This window comes from Rhincodon typus, chromosome 19, assembly GCF_021869965.1.
Source record: "Rhincodon typus isolate 14 chromosome 19, sRhiTyp1.1, whole genome shotgun sequence".
Lineage (NCBI taxonomy): Eukaryota > Metazoa > Chordata > Chondrichthyes > Orectolobiformes > Rhincodontidae > Rhincodon > Rhincodon typus.
In genome coordinates this window covers 23,131,415-23,151,161 of record NC_063350.1, presented here as the reverse complement: position 1 = coordinate 23,151,161, position 19,747 = coordinate 23,131,415, and the positions used below count along the sequence as shown (strand labels likewise).

At 40.0% G+C, this 19,747-nt stretch overlaps 1 protein-coding gene across 1 annotated transcript in view; it reads left to right on the top strand.

Moving 5' to 3' along the window:
• Window positions 1–19,747, top strand: part of LOC125485506 (DNA (cytosine-5)-methyltransferase 3B-like) — a 43,113-nt gene that overhangs the window by 8,022 nt on the left and 15,344 nt on the right. Inside the window, exons 3-4 of the mRNA XM_048608558.1 lie at window positions 4,640–4,709; window positions 12,350–12,468. Coding sequence (XP_048464515.1) covers window positions 4,640–4,709; window positions 12,350–12,468 — 189 coding nt within the window. The remainder of the gene's footprint in view (window positions 1–4,639; window positions 4,710–12,349; window positions 12,469–19,747) is intronic.

The window sequence follows — 19,747 nt, the reverse complement described above, 5'->3', positions numbered from 1 at the left end:
TAGATAAAATAAAGATATAAAGCAGACCCAGATGGCCCTTGTGGCACAGTGGTTTGTTCCTACCTCTGAGTCAGGAGACCTGGGTTTCAAGTCCACCTCTTCCAGAAGAGTGTTATAACATCTGATCAGGTTGATGAGGAAACTAAAGCAGACCCATTCTCATCCCACTTTCTCCGCCTCCCCCTCCGGTGGTTTGCATTGCCTATAATGGGCTTTGCATGTAAATGTCTAATTAGCTGCATGGGTGATTTCTGGTGGTGGTTAATAGCTAAAAACAAAAAAAAAACGTCATGGTGATTTGATGTTGGGAAAGCCTTTTGTTCACTTTCGCGTACGAGCACTTCTGGATTATAAAATAAAATCAGACCCAATTAGTAAGTAGAAAAATAGAATAAAAGCAGACGCAGGGAGTTGTGTCTCTATTTTGGTGTTCAATAATAAACAATTTTTCTTTCCAGTCGGGCTTCCTGAGTTATACAAGGGGCAATTTTCAAAGCTTTCTCTCTTGTGAGCTGATTAGAGATGCTAATTAGGTAGCAACAGCTAGCTTTTCAATGATCCTGAGAGCAGAGGCCTAGCACTGGGTGTGCCTTGGATCTATATGTTCAAGGAATGGAAGTGATTCCTGTCGTCCATGAGTGCCTGTGTGAGTACAAATTGATTTTTCCACACAATGCTTCAGAAGGCTGCTGTTTAAATTCATGAATTAATCCATTTATTAAAGAAACAGCTAAAATCTTAGTATGCCTGGAGCTGTCATTAGCATCATCTCATTTAGAAAGTAAAAGTAATGTTAATTCTAATTATATGAAATTGAAACCTTGGTTGTCACACACTGATTAGGTAAGGCGTCATTGAACATTTCACGTTACTTGCCCTGATTTTGATTTCAGTTATGAGGGTCCAATATCAAAAATTATCTCCGCTGGTTCATGCTGATTCCATGCAACCATATGAACTGTTCATCCATTATTTAGTATAACCCTGTTGGTAGTGTATCATTTATGCCACAGCCCAGTAAATAAGAAACCTTTATCCAAACAATTTATAGTTCACACATTATTCCACTAGCAAAACTTTGCAATGAGAATAAGACAAAATAAATAGTTTGGAGTGGTGTTATGGTTGATTAGCTGCTTTGGTTCTACAAGAAAAGATTAATTTTTGGGAACAGGGAGATATATCACTTACAGTAAGTAAGCAACAAGAGTGATATTATGTTGAAATTTATATTATTAGAGAAGACTGAGAAAGTTAAATTTGGCTTCTTTGAAGAACTGGAAACTTTGAAGTGACCTCGTTCAGTTCTCAAATTAATTAAGGGAATTAACAATATCTCAGAGACCATAGGGTGAAAGTGATCTATACTAGCAGCAAAAAATGGGTTCATAGCAAATAAACAGCCCATTTTGCACCTTGCAAGCTTTTTAATTTCAAATCAAGTAAAAGCAACACTGAGATTATGAAAACAGTCTCCAAAACAGTTAAAACTATTTTGTGAATTTAAGTACAAAGTAACCCGGCTGCAGTGAAAAATTGGCTGTTAATTCGCTATAAGCTCTTTTGCACAGCTGGCATTGATCCACTTCACATAGGTTTAAGAACAAGGAAATTGAGAGTAAGGAGAAGGATCAGTTAGTAATTTCACCCCAGGCATAATAGAATGTGAAAAAATTTTTCAGATACAGTTATCAGAGTGGACAATATAATTGGGTTCAAGAAGCAATACTTTAGCTGCTGGAGAAAGATTTGAGGTGTAACTACAAAGTAGGGGAGCTGAGGTTTTAAACAAAAAGGCACTAGCCTTTTAAACTTAATGGCCTCTTTTGATCTTAAAAATTATGATATTCTGTATGGAGTGACAAGAATGCAATTGACTGCAGTGTTTGAGTGTACTACATATGTTTTCCAAATTTTAATTATTTGTTGGGTGAATTGACAGCACATTGACAGGATACATTGAAATAAATTAGGGGAGATTCTCCAATAGTTGTAGCAGTGTAATTCTGGCGAATATAACCAAAACTACTGCATAGGTTACAACAGCTGTAAACTGTTTCTACAATTTTATATGCTACTTTTAAAAATAAATCCAAAGCTGAAACAAGCTCTCTCAAACTTGACCAAGTTCCACATCAAAATGATATAGATGGCAAGTTTCTACCAATTGTAAGTATCTGAGCATGATCTTAATGGAATATCTTTTCTCAGGAGATTATAGGAAGTCTGAGGCCCACTTTTAAATTTTTTTACATTGATAGAAAATTAAATTTACTAAAAAAACTGACTAACTCATGAAACCAGTAAATAGTAAAGAACAACCTTTTAAAATCATTTTCGTAATTTACAATAAGGTTATTCACAAGTGGAAAAACTAGACCCTCTTACTGAAAATGTTTAGTGATAAACCCATGTTCAGCTATTTTAATAAAATTGCAACAGGTTAACACCATAAACACAAACAAATTGTAAGAAATAATACTTGCGATTATATCAGATACTGTATAATAAGCACAATTTCAAATGCAATCTCCTAGTTGCACCGAACATGGAAATTTTAACCCATTACTGTTATTGACCATCATCATTTCTTAAAAAAAACCTGTACAGATGTTTGTTAGGAATCCCATTGGATTTTTATTAATTGAACAGCTTTGCTACAACAATAATCTCAGGTAACTGCACTGATTGGCACTGATTTATTGTTGAAGTTAAATAAGCAGATCAGGCCGGAACTAGGGAAATTCCCAGCTGTTGTTATCTGCTTGTAAACTCAAATTTCATGCTTGTTCCCTTGACTTATTACATTATTCTCTAGTAGGGTACATTTTGTCACTTATTTCAGAGGAAATCACACTGAAAAAAAATTATTAACATTTTAAGATTTGGCAAAAAAATTGCCGTTGTTTGATATGTCATTTAATAAGCACTGATATGCACAGTGTATACGTGTAGAAATTTGATTATTGTACTTTCATGATCACTTCTTGCTTCAAGCTTTATTTGGTAGAGGCCTGAACATTGTTATTTTGCACTGTCAGTCATCATTTTAATGCAAAATGATGATCCATTTAAAGTCTTTGTTACTTTCTTGTTGACAGCAAATAGATGAAGAGGTTACAGTACTCTGCACAGACGTGTCATCAAAATTTCTGCCAATCAATGTAATACCCACTGAAATAAGTAACATTATTGCCTTCATATCTGCGTTACAAAATTAACCTAATTTTTGTACTGCAAAATGAAACTTTCATACCTACTTGAGGAAAAATTTGGATATTGGAATAAGGTCTTGTTTTCACTTCCTGCTCATTCTCCTAACTCGAGCTAAAATTTACATTAGTAGAAATTAACTGAGTGATACTCTAGTTATTAATGGGTATGTGTCTTTGATTACTATCACAATGAGTTTGGTATCATTTTTATTCAGTCATGGGCACATTTTCAGTGTCTAGTGTGTGTTTGAGAATTGAATTCTTTATAGCTACATGCATGAATTTTCTGTGGCCTGCAGATATGCTGATACATAAATTTAAAGGTTCTGTGTTGGGTGATGAGTACGTTGTTGTGAATCTCAGGTATACATATACATTACTCAAGGCTGCAGGGTCAATGAATGTAGTCATATGGGACAAGTATAATTTAAATAAATGTTGTTAAAACTGGATTAGATTCAGAGACAGAATCCTTCCATTCATAGGGAGTCATTTGTCTGAAATGTGAGTATTTGATAGATTCAGGGAAATTGATGAATGTTAGTATTTCTACAATTTGGAAATTATGAGGAGTAATGGTGTTGTACAAATGCATGTGCATTCATATCATCTCCCTCACTGCAAAATTAATGAGGGTATTAACTTGTTTATTTTAATTTGGTTACAACCTCCATTAAATGGCAGAGAGAGTAATATTATATGTGCAATAGGGACCAATGCACAATAACTGACAGAAAGTCTTAAAAATGCTGCAAGTTATTGTTCAAATAAGTGTTGTAATCCAGTAAATAAATAGTAATATTTATAGTAAATCCAAATTCTTGCCAATGATTAGAAGCACCTTTGTTTGGAGAGAAATTTACAGGGCTATGGAAAAAGAGTAGGGGAGAATGATAAAAGGATAGATCTTTCAATGAGCTGGACAGGCGCATTGAGTTGAAAGGGAAGGATTGAATGGTATCTATCTGTGCTGAATAATCCTATATCATTTTTGTCGAAAATGAATACTTAACAGTTAATACAAAGTGGTATAATTTCAGTACAGAGCTATTGAAAAATGCTGTTCCAGTATCATGCTCCTAAAATAAATGCAGTGGAATCTTGTTTAGCACAAACTTGTCATTCAAATCATTTTTTTCTGGCAAAAGCTACATTTTAGCCAGTGACTACTTTGCTGTTCTTCTTTGTGATGCATATTCTGTCTGTCACTGTCTATTTACAACTTACTTCTTGACATAATGTTAGTAATAACTGTTCTAAATACTTTGGTTACATTTCTTCATAGTAAATATTTTAGCTATTGCTGTTACTATGATTAGTCCTCTAATAACATGAAGAAATGCCTTCAAGGATTGCTTAAAAATGCTTGATACAGAAAATACATGGAATATTTGGCACTGAAGTCAGATTTTCCACATTCTCAGGCCCCTGGTTGCTTCTTCAGCAGATAAACTGGAACTCCAGGACTGCCTTGAGCATGGTAGGATAGCAAAGGTAAGCCTAAAATGACATGAATCAAATAGATTTTATCATTTTATTCTATTCTTCTTTATATTCGACACTTTCTATATTTTAGAAGTTCTTGTATATTTCAATCTCAAAATGTGTAAGCATGGAACTACTATGGGCTGTTTTAAGACCACACCATTAAAGTCTCTTCTCTCTGACAGCTTTCTCAATATAAATACTGATTAGTACAAGTCCACAGCAATGCTTTCATTTTCCTGTTCGATGTAGAGCGCTGTGGTAACTTGCACTGATCACAATTTGATATGAAAAGTATAGTGTACCCTGTTGCTGACATAGAGAATTCTTTTCAATATAAAGCTGTTGACTCTGGAATGGGTTATGAAATTATATTTTCAGATTGCTTATTTGTTTGTTTGTTTGTTTGCATTTTATCTCATTTCTGACATTTGAGAGTTCTAATGAAATCAGTTTGCACAAGTCTAAAACTACTGCACAGTTTAAACTTTTCAGGGAATATTGACGATTGCTAGAGTCTAGTTCCATATCTTATTGTTTCAAGGACATATGCCAAGCAGCTAAAAGTTGTGGGCTTGAATTTGATATGTTTTTGTGACATGAGACATAAAAAACTAACAACACTCTAGAACCATACCAAAACAGCCATTCTCACATGAACTTTAACAGTGTATGTTGATGGGCTATTTGAACCCAAATTTCTTCACTCAAAGGGTATAGATCTTTGCAATTTTCTGTTCCAGAAGGTTGTGGATACGCAGTTGTTGAGTCTCTTTAAATTAAAAATCATTAAGTGTTTAGATACTAAGGGGTTTAAGAGATGTGGGAATAATGCGAGGAGGTGGAATTGAGGTTAAACATCAGCCATGGCCATATTGAATGATGGAGCAGAAAGGCTGAGAGTAGAATGGTTTATTCCTGCTTCTACTTAAAATGTTCTTAAATGCATCATAGCCAGGTATGATCATTGTCCTAATTCATTTTCCATGTGGAAATTTTCAGCATGAGTCACTTGATAGCATTCAGGAATTTAAACCCCTAGATGGCTTTTCCTCATACGTTGACTCTGCAGTTATGAACAATCAGGATGAGCAAAAAGATATGTGTTTCGAAAATTAAACTATTATTCTGGTGCAGTAGAAGTAATGTTTATTGGCACAGTGTAAAGTAAGTATAGCCTTTGGCAAGAACCTGTGGATGGAATCTTAACCTGGGGAGGCTATTGAGCTGCAGCTGCTGCATGTCTCTGGATGACTAGGAGACTCTCCTGCTCTTACTGCCTACCATAGGCAGACTGACCATCCATGGTCATCAAGTCTCAGATTGGAACTCTAATCTGAAGCTTCTGGTCCAGAGGCATACCGCAATGTTAAGAGAAGCCTGTACTTGGGAAAGACCCTACAGCAGCAATATTCTTTGGACAAAGAGGAACATTGGGAAGGTAAAGAAATGATGGTCTACCTGGAAATCTGCTGCATGTGTCCTTCTATCGTGTAGAGATCGTGGTTCTGGAACTTGCCATTGAAGGCACCTTGGTGAGTTACTGCACTACATTTTATATAGCTGCTGCTTTGTGTCTCAGTGGTGAAGAGAATGAATGTTGAAGGTGGTGAATGGGATGGTTTGGCCTGGGTGGTGTAAAGCCTAATGAGTGTTGTTGGAGCTGCACCCATCCAGACAAGTAGAGAGTATTCCGTCACAGTCTTGACTGTGCCATGTACATGATAGACAGACATTGGAGATACAGGAGGTGTGGTCACAGTATGTATATGGCTTTCCGTTTGGCCAGTGGTAATCCCCAGTATATTGATGGTGGGAGTATTCAGCAATAGGAATGCTGTTGAACATCAAACAGTGCTGACTATATTCTCTTTTGATGGAGCTGGTCAATTGCTGAAACTTGTATGGCGTAGATGTTACTTGCCACTTATGAGCCCAAGCCTGGGTGTTGTTCAGATTTTGCTACATATGGACACAGATTTCTGTAATATCTGAGGATTTGCAAATGATGGTGAACTTTGTGCAATCATCAGCAAATATCCCCACTTCTGTTATGGTAGAGGAAAGATAATTGGTAAGTCAGCTGGAGATGGTTGGGCCTAGGACACTACACTGAGGAACTCCTGCAGAGATGTCCTGGAACTAAGATGACTGACATCAAACAACAGGGCCATCTTCCTTTGTGCAAGTTATGACTCCAGTGTATTTTTCCCCAATTCCCAATTTTTGCTAGGGCTTTCCCTGATTCCATATGCTGTCAAATATTGGTTAGAGACAAAAAAAAACTACAGATGCTGGAATCCAAGGTAGACAGACAGGAGGCTGGAAGAACACAGCACACCAGGCAGCAACTGGAGGAAAGGAACAGTCAATGTTTCAGGCATTACCCTTCTTTAGGACTCGATGTGGGAGCAGGGGGAGCTGCAGGTAGCGGGTCGGAGGGGTGAAGTCGGAATAGTGGTGATAGATGGTGATAGGACTGGTAGTAGGTACGACCTGGTTGGTCGATGGGAGGGATGAATCCGGTTGGTGGCTGGAAGGGAGGGTCAGAAGGTGAAGTGGAAGGAAGGAGGTGGGGCTGGAAAGGGAGCTGGGGCATGGGTGGGAAGGTTATTTGAAATTGGAGAACTCCATGTTGAATCCTCCGAGCTGTAGGGTGCCCATGCAGAAGATAAGGTGGTGTTCTTCAAATTTGTGTTCCAAGTTGTTGCAACACTGGAGGAGGCTGAAGGTGGACATGTCAGAGGGGGAGTGGGGCGGTGAGTTGAAATGGGCGGTGACCAGGAGGTTAGGTTGGCCATTACGGGCACCTAGTCTAGGTTTGGTCTCCCAGATGTAGAGAAGACCACATTGGGAGCACCGAATGCAATAGACTAGTTTGGAGGAGATGCAAATGAAGCTCTGTCTCACTTGGAAGGACTGTTTAGAGCCCTGGATGGAGGTGAGGGAGGTGCTGTATGGTTGCAGGGGAAGGTACCGGGCGGGTTGGAGTGGTTGGTGGGGAGTGTGACATGAACTGAGGAGTGGCAAGGCAGAAAGGGGTGGGGAGTGGAAGATGTTCTGGGTGGTGGGGTCTAATTGGAGTTGGCGTAAATGTTTGCGGATGATATGTTGGATGCGGAGGCTGGTGGGGTGGAATGTGAGGACAAGGGGTCCTTATCTTTATTATGTTTGGGGTGGAGTTGGTTAAGAGTTGTGGAGCGGGGAATGGAGGATGCACATTGGAAGGCTGTCTGGATGACAGAGGGAGAAAAGAGCGTTGTTTGAAAAGGTAGACATTGGGATGCTTGGGAGTGGAACATCTCCTTGTCAGAGCAGATATGATGGAGATGGAGGAATTGGGGAAACAGGATGGAGTTTTTGCAGGATATAGGGTGGGAGGAGGTGTAGTGTAGGTAGCTATGGGAATCTGTGGGTTTATAGTAAATGTCGGTCCGTAAACTGTCACCGGAAACGGAAATGGAAAGGGGAGGGAGGTGTCTGAGATAGACCAAGTGAATTTGAGGGCGGGGTGGAAGTTATTAACGAAATCAATGAACTGTCCCAGTTCAGCCTGGGTGCAGGATGCAGCACCGATGCAGTCATCGATGTAACGGTGGAAGAGTTGGGGAACAATACTGGTGTACGTACTGAAGAGGAACTGTTCAACTTAACCTACAAACAGGGAGGCGTAGCTGGGGCCGTGCGAGTGCCCGTGGCAACCCCCTTGATTTGGAGAAAGTGTGAAGAATTGAAGGAAAAGTTATTGAGTGTGAGAACTAGTTTGGCGAGGTGAAGAAGGGTATGCGGGGGGTGGGGTGGGAGGTGGTTGGGGGGTTAGTGGATGGGTCTGTTGGAGAGGAAAAAGCTGAGGGCCTGTAGGTCATCCTTGTGGAGTATGAACATGTATAGGGACTGAACGTCCATAGTAAAGATGAAGTGCTAGGGAAACTATTGGAAAGAATTCTGAGAGACAGAATTAATTTGTACTTGGAGAGGCAAGGATTAGTCAAAGATAGTCAGCATGGCTTTACAAGGTCGCGTCTAATAAATTTGATTGGATTTTTTGAGGAGGTGACTAGACATGTACATGAGGATGGTGCCGTTGATGCTACCTATATGAACTTTGGTGAGACTTTTGACAAGGTCTCACAAGGTAGACTGGTTAAAATTTAAGAACCCGTGGGATTGAGGACTGTTTGGCAAGTTGGATCCAAAATAGCTTATTGGCAGGAAGCAGAGAATGATAGTTGAAGGGTGTTTTTGTGATTGGAAGCTTGTGTCCAGTGGCATACCACAGTGTTGGGTCCCTTATTGTCTGTTGTGTACATTAATGATCTAGACATGAATTTAGGAAATGTGATCAATAAATTTGCAGATGACATGAAAATTGATGGTGTGGTAAATAGCTGGGAGGAAAGCCTTAGACTGTAGGACAAAATAGCTTGTAAGATCGGTTGAACAGTGGCAAATGGAATTTGGACTAACGTGGCAAGGGAGTAGTCATTGAATGGTAGGACCTGAGAAAGTACAAAGAATCAGAGTGATCTTGGTTTACATATCCATAGATCTTCGTAAGCAGCAGGATAGGTAGATAAGGTAGTTAAAGCATATTGAATATTTGTCTTTATTAATCAAGGCATTCAATATGAGAGCAAGGAGGTTATGTTAGGCCGGAGTTGGAGTTTTTTTTTATTCACTCATGGGACTCTTGTCACTGGCTGAGCATTTACTGCCCATCTTATTGTCCATAAGAAAATGATGTATCAGAGGGTGGTGAGTATTGTGTGCAGTTCTAGTTGCTACACAATAGGAAGGATGTGACTGCACTAGAGAAGGTACAGAAGGAAGTCACCAGGATGTTGCCTGGACTGGGCTAACTGAGCTATTAGAAGACACTAGGTAGGCTGGGGTTTCTTCTCCTTAGAGCAGAGAAAGCTGAGTGGAGATCTGATTGAAGCGTACAAAGTTCTGAGGTTTGTGGGTACCTGGAATTCATGGCATGAAAGGGTGGCAGAGACAGGAACCCTCAAGACATTTAAGAACTAGTTGAAAGTGCACTTGAAATGCCATTGCATGTTAGACTAAGGGCCAAGTGCTAGAAAATGGGATTAGAATAGATGGATGCTTGATGATCGGCACAGATACATGACCAGAGGGTTTCTTTCTGTGCTGTAAAATTGTGTATAACTCTAGGAGAAAGCTACAATGGATTATCCTCTCAGAATTTCCGGCTGATGGTGAATGCAAATGCTGCAGCGTTATCTTTAGCACTAATGTGCTGGAGACCCCCATATTTGAGGATAGGAATATTTGTGGAGCTGCCTTCTCTATTTGGTAGTCTTATTGTCTACCAGTTTGTGACTGAATGTGGTAGGATTGCAGAGCTTAAATCTTATCCATTAGTAGAAGGATCACATAGATTTGTCTGTTGCAAAGTAGCATAAACCAGCAAGCATGCAAGTAGCTTCACCAGGCTGACACCTCATTTTTAGGCATAACTGGTGCTGCCCCGGCACACACTCCTGCACTCTTCATTGAATCAGGTCTGATCACCCAACTTGAGGGTAATGGTAGAATAGGGGACATACTAGGCCTTACGGTTACAGGTTGTGGCTAAGTATAATTCTGCTGCTGATGAAGGCCCACAGTGTCTCGTGAACTCCCAGTACTCAGTTGCTATATCTATTTGTCTCCACAATGACTGTGGTAGTCACTCCTAATGATACTGTTATGGACAGATGCAAATGTGACAGATTCGTGAGGATGAGGTAGTTTAAGCAATTCCCTCTTGTTGGTTTCCTCGCCAAATTCCACAAATTCAGTCTTTTTTCAGACGCAACCAATCGAATCAGTAGTGGTGCTACTAAACAACTCCTGATAATGGACGTTGAAGTTCCCCACACAGATTAAATTCTAAACTCTCGTATCCTCAATGTTTCCTCCAAGTGATGCTCAACATGGAGGAGTAATGACTCATCAACCAAAAGGCGGAGCGATAGGTTGTAATCAGCAAGAGGTTTACTTACCTCTGAAGCAATGAGACTTTATGAGGTCTAGGGACGATGATGAGGACTTCCAGCGCAACTCCCTCTCAGCCTTGTACCACTGTGCTGCCACCTGTGGTGGATCTGTTCTGCTGCTGGGACAGGATATACCAAGGATTGTGGTGTCTGGAACACAAGTCAAGAGTTGAAGATCATATCTTATCATATCATGTCATATCAGATTGGTGTCAGGCTGCTGATTGAGTAATTTGTAGGACAACTTCCCCAATTTTGGCACAAGCCTTCAGATATTAATCAAGAGAACTTTGCAGGATTGATAGGCTGCGTTTCATTCCTTTTCCTTCGAACTTTGGAGCAGTTTTATAAAACTGAATGGTATGCTCCATCATTTCAGAGTTAATAGACAAAACATTACAAATGGCCTGGAATCAAATATTGACCCAGAACAGATATTGATAGTAGATTTCCTTCTCTAAAGAGCACTAGTGGGCCAGATGGATTTTACAACAATTAGCAATGATGTTGTGGTCACCATTCAATTCAATAATTTGAAGTCAAATTTCAGATTAGCACAGGGAGATTCGAACTTGGGTTCGTACCACATTAGCCTGGAGATCTGAATTATAAATCCAGTGAAATTATCACTCTGCCACCGTGTTCCTGTGAGTTGACGTGTAATTCAACTTCATTTATCTGCCTCAGTTCCATTTCCCTTAATACCCTTATGTAATGTAATCTATCAATCTCAGTTTTGATATTTTAAATTGATCTAATCTTAGTTGCTTTTGAGATCTGGAGATTCAGAAACTGCTGTTAAATTACAATGCAGATCAACATGTCAATTGTGATCATAACGATGAGCCCAATGGAGAGACAAGTGGGCTGGACTTTCAAAAATGTTTTTAAAAATCCCCAGATGAGCCCTTGTACCCAGGCAGTTAATACAATACTGGCTGAAATTGTGGAGGGCCTGAGAAAACTCACGCATAGGCCAGTGTCTGTCTTCTAAACCATAATCGAAACAGGCATTAGAAATGCACCTGAAATGGCAGTTTGCATCTGTCTGACCTATGTCAATTAAATACCCTTCCTCTGCCCTGCAGATTCCAGCAAGTTCATTGTTTGAAAGCACCGTTGGGTGTGATCCAAGTAACTGCCAATATTGCAACATATTAGCTTTAAATTTAGTCAAATAGATTTCTTGAGGATGAAATTGACTGATTGCTTTTCTTGTTCCATGACTTCACAAGACTTCATAAATGTAATCAACTTTTTACACTTTGAGTTGAACATTTTTGAATGTTAATTTTGGCAATATGAGGCAAAAAGGGGAGGGTGAATTTCTATTTAAGTTTTATGTTATATCTCCGTTCACTTCAGCATAATTATTCATAATAAGAAACCACATTTCAATACATTCAGCTAGAACTTCTCTCTCAGGAAGGCTACTAGTCAGAGAGCTGGGACTACACTGTTAGACCTATCTCAGCCTCGTCTTTCTGTCAAGTCCATTTGAAAAAATCTTTAGATATGTGGAGTTATTACCAATATTACTCTGTTGTAGAATAGAGGTAATAATTTATTTGTACTATTTGAAATTGAGGTTTTAATTGTCTAATTCAAGACATGGACTCTGACCTTTTGTATTGCAATGTTCTCCAGTTTAGCAAAGTTAGGACCATAACGACCAGGTCGAACTCCATCAAGCAGGGCAAGGATCAGCATTTCCCAGTTATCATGAATGGGAAGGAGGATATTCTGTGGTGCACAGAACTGGAGAGGTGAGCCTTGCCAGCACTTATTTTAAATGCATTTCATCCCATTTTTATTTATTTATCTGTCTATTTATTTATTTCCCCATTTCAGATTTACTAATCCTATTTCTGTCCCTTCTCATGAGCAGATAGTTTGCCTCTACTCAGTGTCTGACAGTGTAGCCTAAATCAAGGACATGCTGTGGGTGAACCTAGATTCTATAATTATCTGACACAGTGGGCCATTTTAGATATGGATCACTATGGAGCAATTCATAAGAATGGAAGATCGGATACAATGGAATATTTTAATCTGTTGTAATGAACATCATCAACTGTCTGAACATTTCTGTATCCAGTCTGTCTTTTGAAATTTGAAACCAGAAAATGTGTGTAAACTTTGTTCTAAATATAAATGTGTCCGAGCCACTGTGAAAGCTCTTTTCCGTTACAGAAAGTATGCTTAACTAATTCAAAGCTGGCCTGTTTAAAAAAAAAGGTTGCATGAAACATATTTAATTGAACTCAATAATTAAAAGGACACCATTTAATCCTAGAACACCACTGAAGGAGTTCCTCAGGTTGTGCCCCAAACCCAACCATCTTCAACTACTTCACCAGTGACTTCTTCCATCATTAAGTCAGAGAGGGGTATTCACATGATTGAGTACATTTGCAGCCCCTGAGATACTAAAACTATCGTGTCAGTATGGAGCAAGAACTGAACAACTATCAGGCTTGGGCTGATAGCGGCAAGTAAATAAAATTCAACCACAAAAGTGTCAGGCAATAACAAAACCTAACGAGACAGCTGAACTATTCCCTTTTGACGTTCAGTGGTTTTATTGCAGGATCAACATTCCACTATCAATATCCTGGGAGCTAGAATTGACCAGAAACTGAACTGATAAGTCACAAAAATACTTTGGTTACAAGAGCAGATCAGAAGCTAGCAAATAAACAGCAAATAATTCATCTTCTATCTCCCCAGAGTCTACCCACCATCTACAAAGCTCAAATCAAATATGTGATGGAATGCTGTCCACTTTCCTGGAAGAGTGCTGCTCCAAAAACACTCAAGTCAATCAACACCATCCAGGGTAAAGCATACCATCCAGCATTTTAAATGTTCACTCCTTCCACTACTACTGCAGCATTGTATGCCACATACAAATGCACTGCAGCAACTCACCAAAACACCTTCAACGACGGCTTCCAAGCCCACAATCTCTATCACTTAATTTTCCTATCGAGGCAGTCCCTTGAGGGTGATGATGAGTTTCTTCCACACTGAAGTTATAGGTCCTGTGCTGACCTAAGCAGCCAAATGTTGGATCTGAACACCCTGCCACAAATTTGTTGGGTGATGTAGAAGAGGTGACTGAGTAGGGTACGTGGGTTTTTGCACGTTGTTTATGCTTGGCCTCCACATGGACCTGCCAGAGGTGCTTGAGATGGATAATTGCTTTTGTATATGTTTCTTTTAATGAGTGGTCTTGAGTAAGAGAATTCCACAAGTTGGTGGGAATATTGCATTTTTCTTGGAGACTTTGAGGGTGTTCTTGAGACTTTGAGGGTGTTCTTGAAGTGTTTTTGCTGCATCCCTGGAATCCGTTTGTTGTGATGGACCACACTGTTTTGGATGTCTTTTGCCAGTGATCTGGTCCACCCAATGATGGTAGACAGTCACCAGTGTGTTGATACTGGGAGATTAGCCTGAAAGAGGACACTGATTTTAGAGTGCCTGTCCTGCCGTGGATTTGCAGGATTTTACAGAATCATTTCTGATGTTCTTTCCCTAGGAATTTGAGATGGCTGCTGTACATGTCTCCAACACATACAGAAAACCAGGTAACTCTTCTGCACTGCAAACCATGAGCATGGTGTCTGGTTTGAGGTCTTTGTCATCAAATACCATGTTCTTCAGATGTCCAAAGACCATGCTGGCATACTGAAGCGATATTGAATTTCATCATTGATTTTCTTTTCCCTCTCTGAACGGAGACTTCCAGGGCATGAGAATTGATCTGCATTGTCCTCATGACTCAACATGGATCTTGAGAGTTTGGGGTGGGATAGTCAAGCCCAAGAAAAGTGGGGGATCATGTTGCATAGCAAGAGCAAGCTGGTTGAGAACTTTTGCCCAGAGTGGGGGACTCAATTACTAGGGATTACGATTTCAAGGTGAGAGGGGAAAAGTTTAAGGGAGATATGCGTGGAAAGTTCTTTACGCAGAGGGTGGTGGGTGCCTGGAACGTGTTGCCAGCGGAGGTGGTAGAGGCGGACATGATGGCGTCATTTAAGATGTATCTAGACAGGTGCATGAATGGGCAGGGAGCAGAGGGATACAGATCCTTGGAAAATAGGCGACAGGCTTAGATAGAGGATCTGGATCGGCTCAGGCTTGGAGGGCCAAAGGGCCTGTTCCTGTGCTGTAATTTTCTTTGTTCTTTGTTCTTTGTTTGCTGGATGTTTAGCCTTAGATGCATTCTCTCATTCGCCTTCATTAATGCACAGACAATAGGTTGGAGCTCGGTCTCTGAGTGTGTGCACATGCAAGGGTGTCTGCATACCGCAACTTAATAGAGTTAGGTGTTCTTAATTATAGACTGCAAATGAAACAGTTTGAACAGTTTTCCGCTTGTCCTGTAGAGAAGCTACTCCAAGAGGAAGCATTATGGATACGGGGTGAAATGTTGCGGTGGAGGAAGAAGATCATTGGTGTAATAACATAGTCCTAGTTAAAAAGCCCTAGTATTTGTTGAGTTTTTGGTGATGCATTCTGGAGGATTATGGCTTGCATGTTGTTATCCAGTAAGTGGAGATTGTGATGAATTTCTTTGGGCAGCCAAAATTTTGAGGAGAATACTCCATAATTAATCCTAGTTGACAGAGCCTTTGAGGTTAAAGAAGGCCAAGGCTGGGGATTGCTGCTCTCACTGCAGTTTTCTTGGATTTGACATGTGACTCTTGATGGACAGAATTCACATTATGACTTTGGGAGGAGCTTTTCAACCACTGGGAAGATGTGATTGAGAATTTTTGCAATGACATTCCATGTGGATGACAGCAGTGAGAGTCTGTAGTTACTACAATTGGTCTTATCTCCTTTCTTGAGGATGACTACATCTCCAGTGTTGAGGAAATTCACTTGCATGGCCTCCTTCCAGATGAAGGAGATATGGTTGTGTATAGGAGCCATAAGTGCTTGTCTGTCATATTTCAGTACTTAAGTGGGATTCTACCTGTGCCAACGGTTTTTTTGGTTCTAAGCTGTCAATATCATTTTCAACATCATATCAGGCTGGGGTTATATTCAGGTGATGGAGGGTAACATGCTGTTGGATGTGGTTGAGGGCACTCGCATCAAGGGCTCAATATTGTTTATGAAAGTTCTCAAAACGGTCCTTTCATTGAGCGCTGTCTGCCTGTGTTCCTGATGAGTGCCATTCAGTTGTTCACTCCCAGTGGGGTACGCCCTTGGGTGCTTCGACAGTAGAGGAAGAATCCTCACGTCATGGCTGTCAGCAAGTTGTTGGATTGCCTGTACTCTTTCCATCCATCATCTCTACTTTGGCCAATGATTTTTAGTTGGGCCTTGATCTTCATTTGTATGTACACCTGTTTTCCTTCCTTCGAGTGGTGCTTCCAGTTCAGGAACATCTTGTCCTTCAAATTGAATAGTTCCTGAATCTTCTGGCCATTCTTGTCAAACTAGTCTTGGTGTTTCCTCGGACAGTGCTGTTTATGATGGATTTAAGGGCAAAATAGGCACTGTGGTTCCTTCTTGGTGAGTGTCATGAAGTTGATTGTGAGGCGCTGACTGAGTAGGTCTTTTTTACAGACTTTTGAGTCGATCAATATTGAAATTCCTCTGGAACTGCTTTGGCCATCGATGTTTTAGGCCCGACTGATAGATTATACGATGGTCAGTCCAACAATCGTCAGCTCCTGTCATGGTGTGAGTGATGTAAATGACCTTGCTGTCCCTCAAACAGATGATGATGTCATTGAGGAGATACCATTGTCTATATCGAGGGTGTTGTCATGGGATCTTGTATTTATCTCTCTGATAAAATAGGTTAGTATTTATCTCTGTAAGAAAATAGGTTGTCTGTTATGACCAGGCCTTACTCGTGGCATTTTCTTAAAAACTTCCTTTGCCAGCAGTGGACCCTGCCTTGGTTTGATCCTTATGTCTCATGATTTGTGCTTCCTGTCTCTTAAGTTATCTTTGTGAATTATACGTAGTGTCAGCATTTGTGAGTGGCTGCAAGTGCAATAGTGATCGGGTTTCTTCATTGTTGTTTTCTCGCTCTATTAATGCTGCTTGGTCAGGTGTCAGTTTTAGGATGTCTGAAAGGAAAAATACACAAAGTAGGCATGTAAGGGGGAGTAGGGTAGGGTAAAAAATACATGCTGGCACACCTGGAGTTTCAAAATCAGAAGTAATTATGGGATGACATGGAATATGAGAATTGGGTATAAGGATGCTGTTGCCTACAATAGTTCCAGCCCTGTTGCTGGCTACTGCCTCAGCAATGGAACATAGAAATATAGGAAATAGGAGCAGATGTAGGCCTTTCACATCCTTGAACTTGCACCACCATTCAACTGGATCATGGCTGATCTACTTCAAGGCGATTTTCCCACCCTATCCCTTTGTCTTTCATATCTAGAAAATGGGTGCTCCAATGATAGTAAATATAATTTCTTCCATTTGAAACTGTGCTGTTGTCACCTCTGGTTATGTGCCATCTTGTATAGCAAGAGAGAGAGAGAGAAGCATATTATTGAATGTGATGCAATTTTTTTGGGGGTCATATGGGTAGCATTACTAAATCACTACTAAAGTGTGCAAACTGTCAAATTGGGTGTGAGGCTTGCAGCAGTGAACATGAGGTATGAATCATGATTGATGGAGATTGTTGGTAGACGAGTGATGGGGGTGTAGTGTATTGTACAATGTCTGAATCTAATGATACAATTGATAGGATATGGCATTCGAAGATATATTCACTGACCTTGACCAGTTCATGTGAAGTCATTGAGCTTATTGCAGCACTACAACTGCATCTCTACTTCTCAGATTTCAGCTCCTGGGATTGACTACCACAGCTATTTGGTTCCAACACTTTTGAAAGCTTGTTTGAAGAGTCTCCTGGCTGTTAAAAGATAAGATAACAGCTTTCCTCTTCCCAATTTCCTTGATCAGTGCTTCAAATAAAGCAATAGAAAATGTTGGGAGTCTGCTCTTATCCATGCTGTGCCATATGTTTTCCAGGTTAGATTCAGTTGTACAATGCACCTCTCCATTAAAAGGTCTACAGCTTTATGATTAAATAGTAGACGACAGCTATAACTGATGCTAGCCTCTCAATTTTAGGCTTTTAGATGTAGCCATTTAAAAACTGTTAACACTGGCAGCACACCGCCATTCTGTTGGTTAGCAGGCAGCATAAAATTCATGTGCCTCCTACATCTGCAGCTTTGGACATGGGTAAATCCTACATCACAAACTCTCTGATTTTGTAAGCTATCAAGCTTTGTGCTCTATATTTTCCTGAATGCAGCTGGCCAAGTGCAAATGTGTTTTGGGATGACCGATTCGTGAAGAGGCCTTCAAAATTATAATTAAGCCCTTTTTATTTGTAGTGCAAAGGGCCGTTTCAAGTACAAGCTTTGGAGTCCTCCTTGCTTTTACCATACTGGGGGCACCTCGTGTCTGGTGCAGAATATGCTTATGACCTAGATTTCCCAACCCTGAATCACTGGAGGCTGGATGTATTCTAAAGAAAAATGTTAGGATTCCTCTGAAGTACCAATATACTGCCTTTGCAGGAATTGCTCAGTAAGTTTAAATTCCTGTTGGGAATTCTCAAACTCCCTGGGAGCCTGCACAAATGTCTCTGATGTTGAGTTAGAGACTTGGGTAGATGCAACTTACTTATGATAAAATGACAAACGATATCCAACTCTTGGGCGACTATACAACTGACTTCACGCTGCCACCCTAACCAACTGTCATTCTGTTTAAGTGCTTTTCAGTGTGTTGCTGAATTAGGACTTATCAGAATATGGCAACTAGTGCTATAAAAAGAGGATGGGTCTTGTCTTTGTCCTGATGATCCTATGCTGCAAAGAAAGTGTCCAGTGGAAGACCACTCTGCCTATCCGGACAGCCAGCATCAGAGGATTAAACTTGTGTAGGAGTAGTGTGGCAATCCAACAGTGATTTTGTAGGATTGACTAATTTTAGGCTTTGGTGCTTGCCAACCAATTTCTCAGTGCTATTCTCTTGTATTGTAAAAGAGTTTTAGCACTTTAATAAAAGAAAGAATGATATACTGGGAAAATCCAGGAATGTAGGATCAGAACAGGTTGGTGTGACAGGATTAATAATTTTCATTTTTGCCATAATTTATGTGATTTTATGCACTTAATGTGCTACTCTGAAGATACAAAGTATAATACAAAGTAGTCTTTTAACTTTTGAATAAACAAGACATTTAGAATTTGCACAAGTAGTTTGTCTGGTGCCGTGTCAACCCATTTTCTTTGGCTAAAATACTTATACAAATTAATGAATTTCCATCCATGCATATATTTATGTCATTCAAAATATTTAGCAGCTGAAATGGTGCTCCATAACAACATTGTAATTATTTTTTCAGGGGATCTTTGCTCTTTATCTACGTAGCAAAAACAGAAAGACGAAGTATTTCATAAATGGTGGGTGGTTGGGAAGTATTCATGTCCAACGAAACCTGCATGTCCTTGTTGTTGGACAGGTGCATTAACCATTAGGAAGGGAATTGCGTATTGGCTTCCATCGCAAGGGGATTTGAGAACAGAAGTAAAGATGTCATATTGCAATTGCATGAAGCTTTGGTGAGATGCATCTGGAGTATTTTGTACAGTTTTGGTCTCTAAGAAAGGATATATCTCCCACAGAGATTGTGCACTGGAGGTTCACACGACTTATTCCTGGGATGTTGAGTTTGATGTATGAGGCACAAATAAGGAAACTAAGCATGTATTCTGTAGTGTTTTGAAGTTTGGTGATTTCATTGAAGCTACTAATACCTTTCCTCTGGCTGGTAAGTCTGGAATCAGGAACATAATAAAAGGTTAGGTCATTTAAGACTGAGGATGTTAAGGAATTTCTTCATCTGGAATGGTGAATCTTTTAAAATTCTCTAGCCCAAAGGGTGTAGTAGCTTAATTATTGAGTGCATTCCTAATGATATTGAAGGATATAGAGATAGCACAGCACAAGAAATTGGCATTGAGGTAGGTGTTCAGC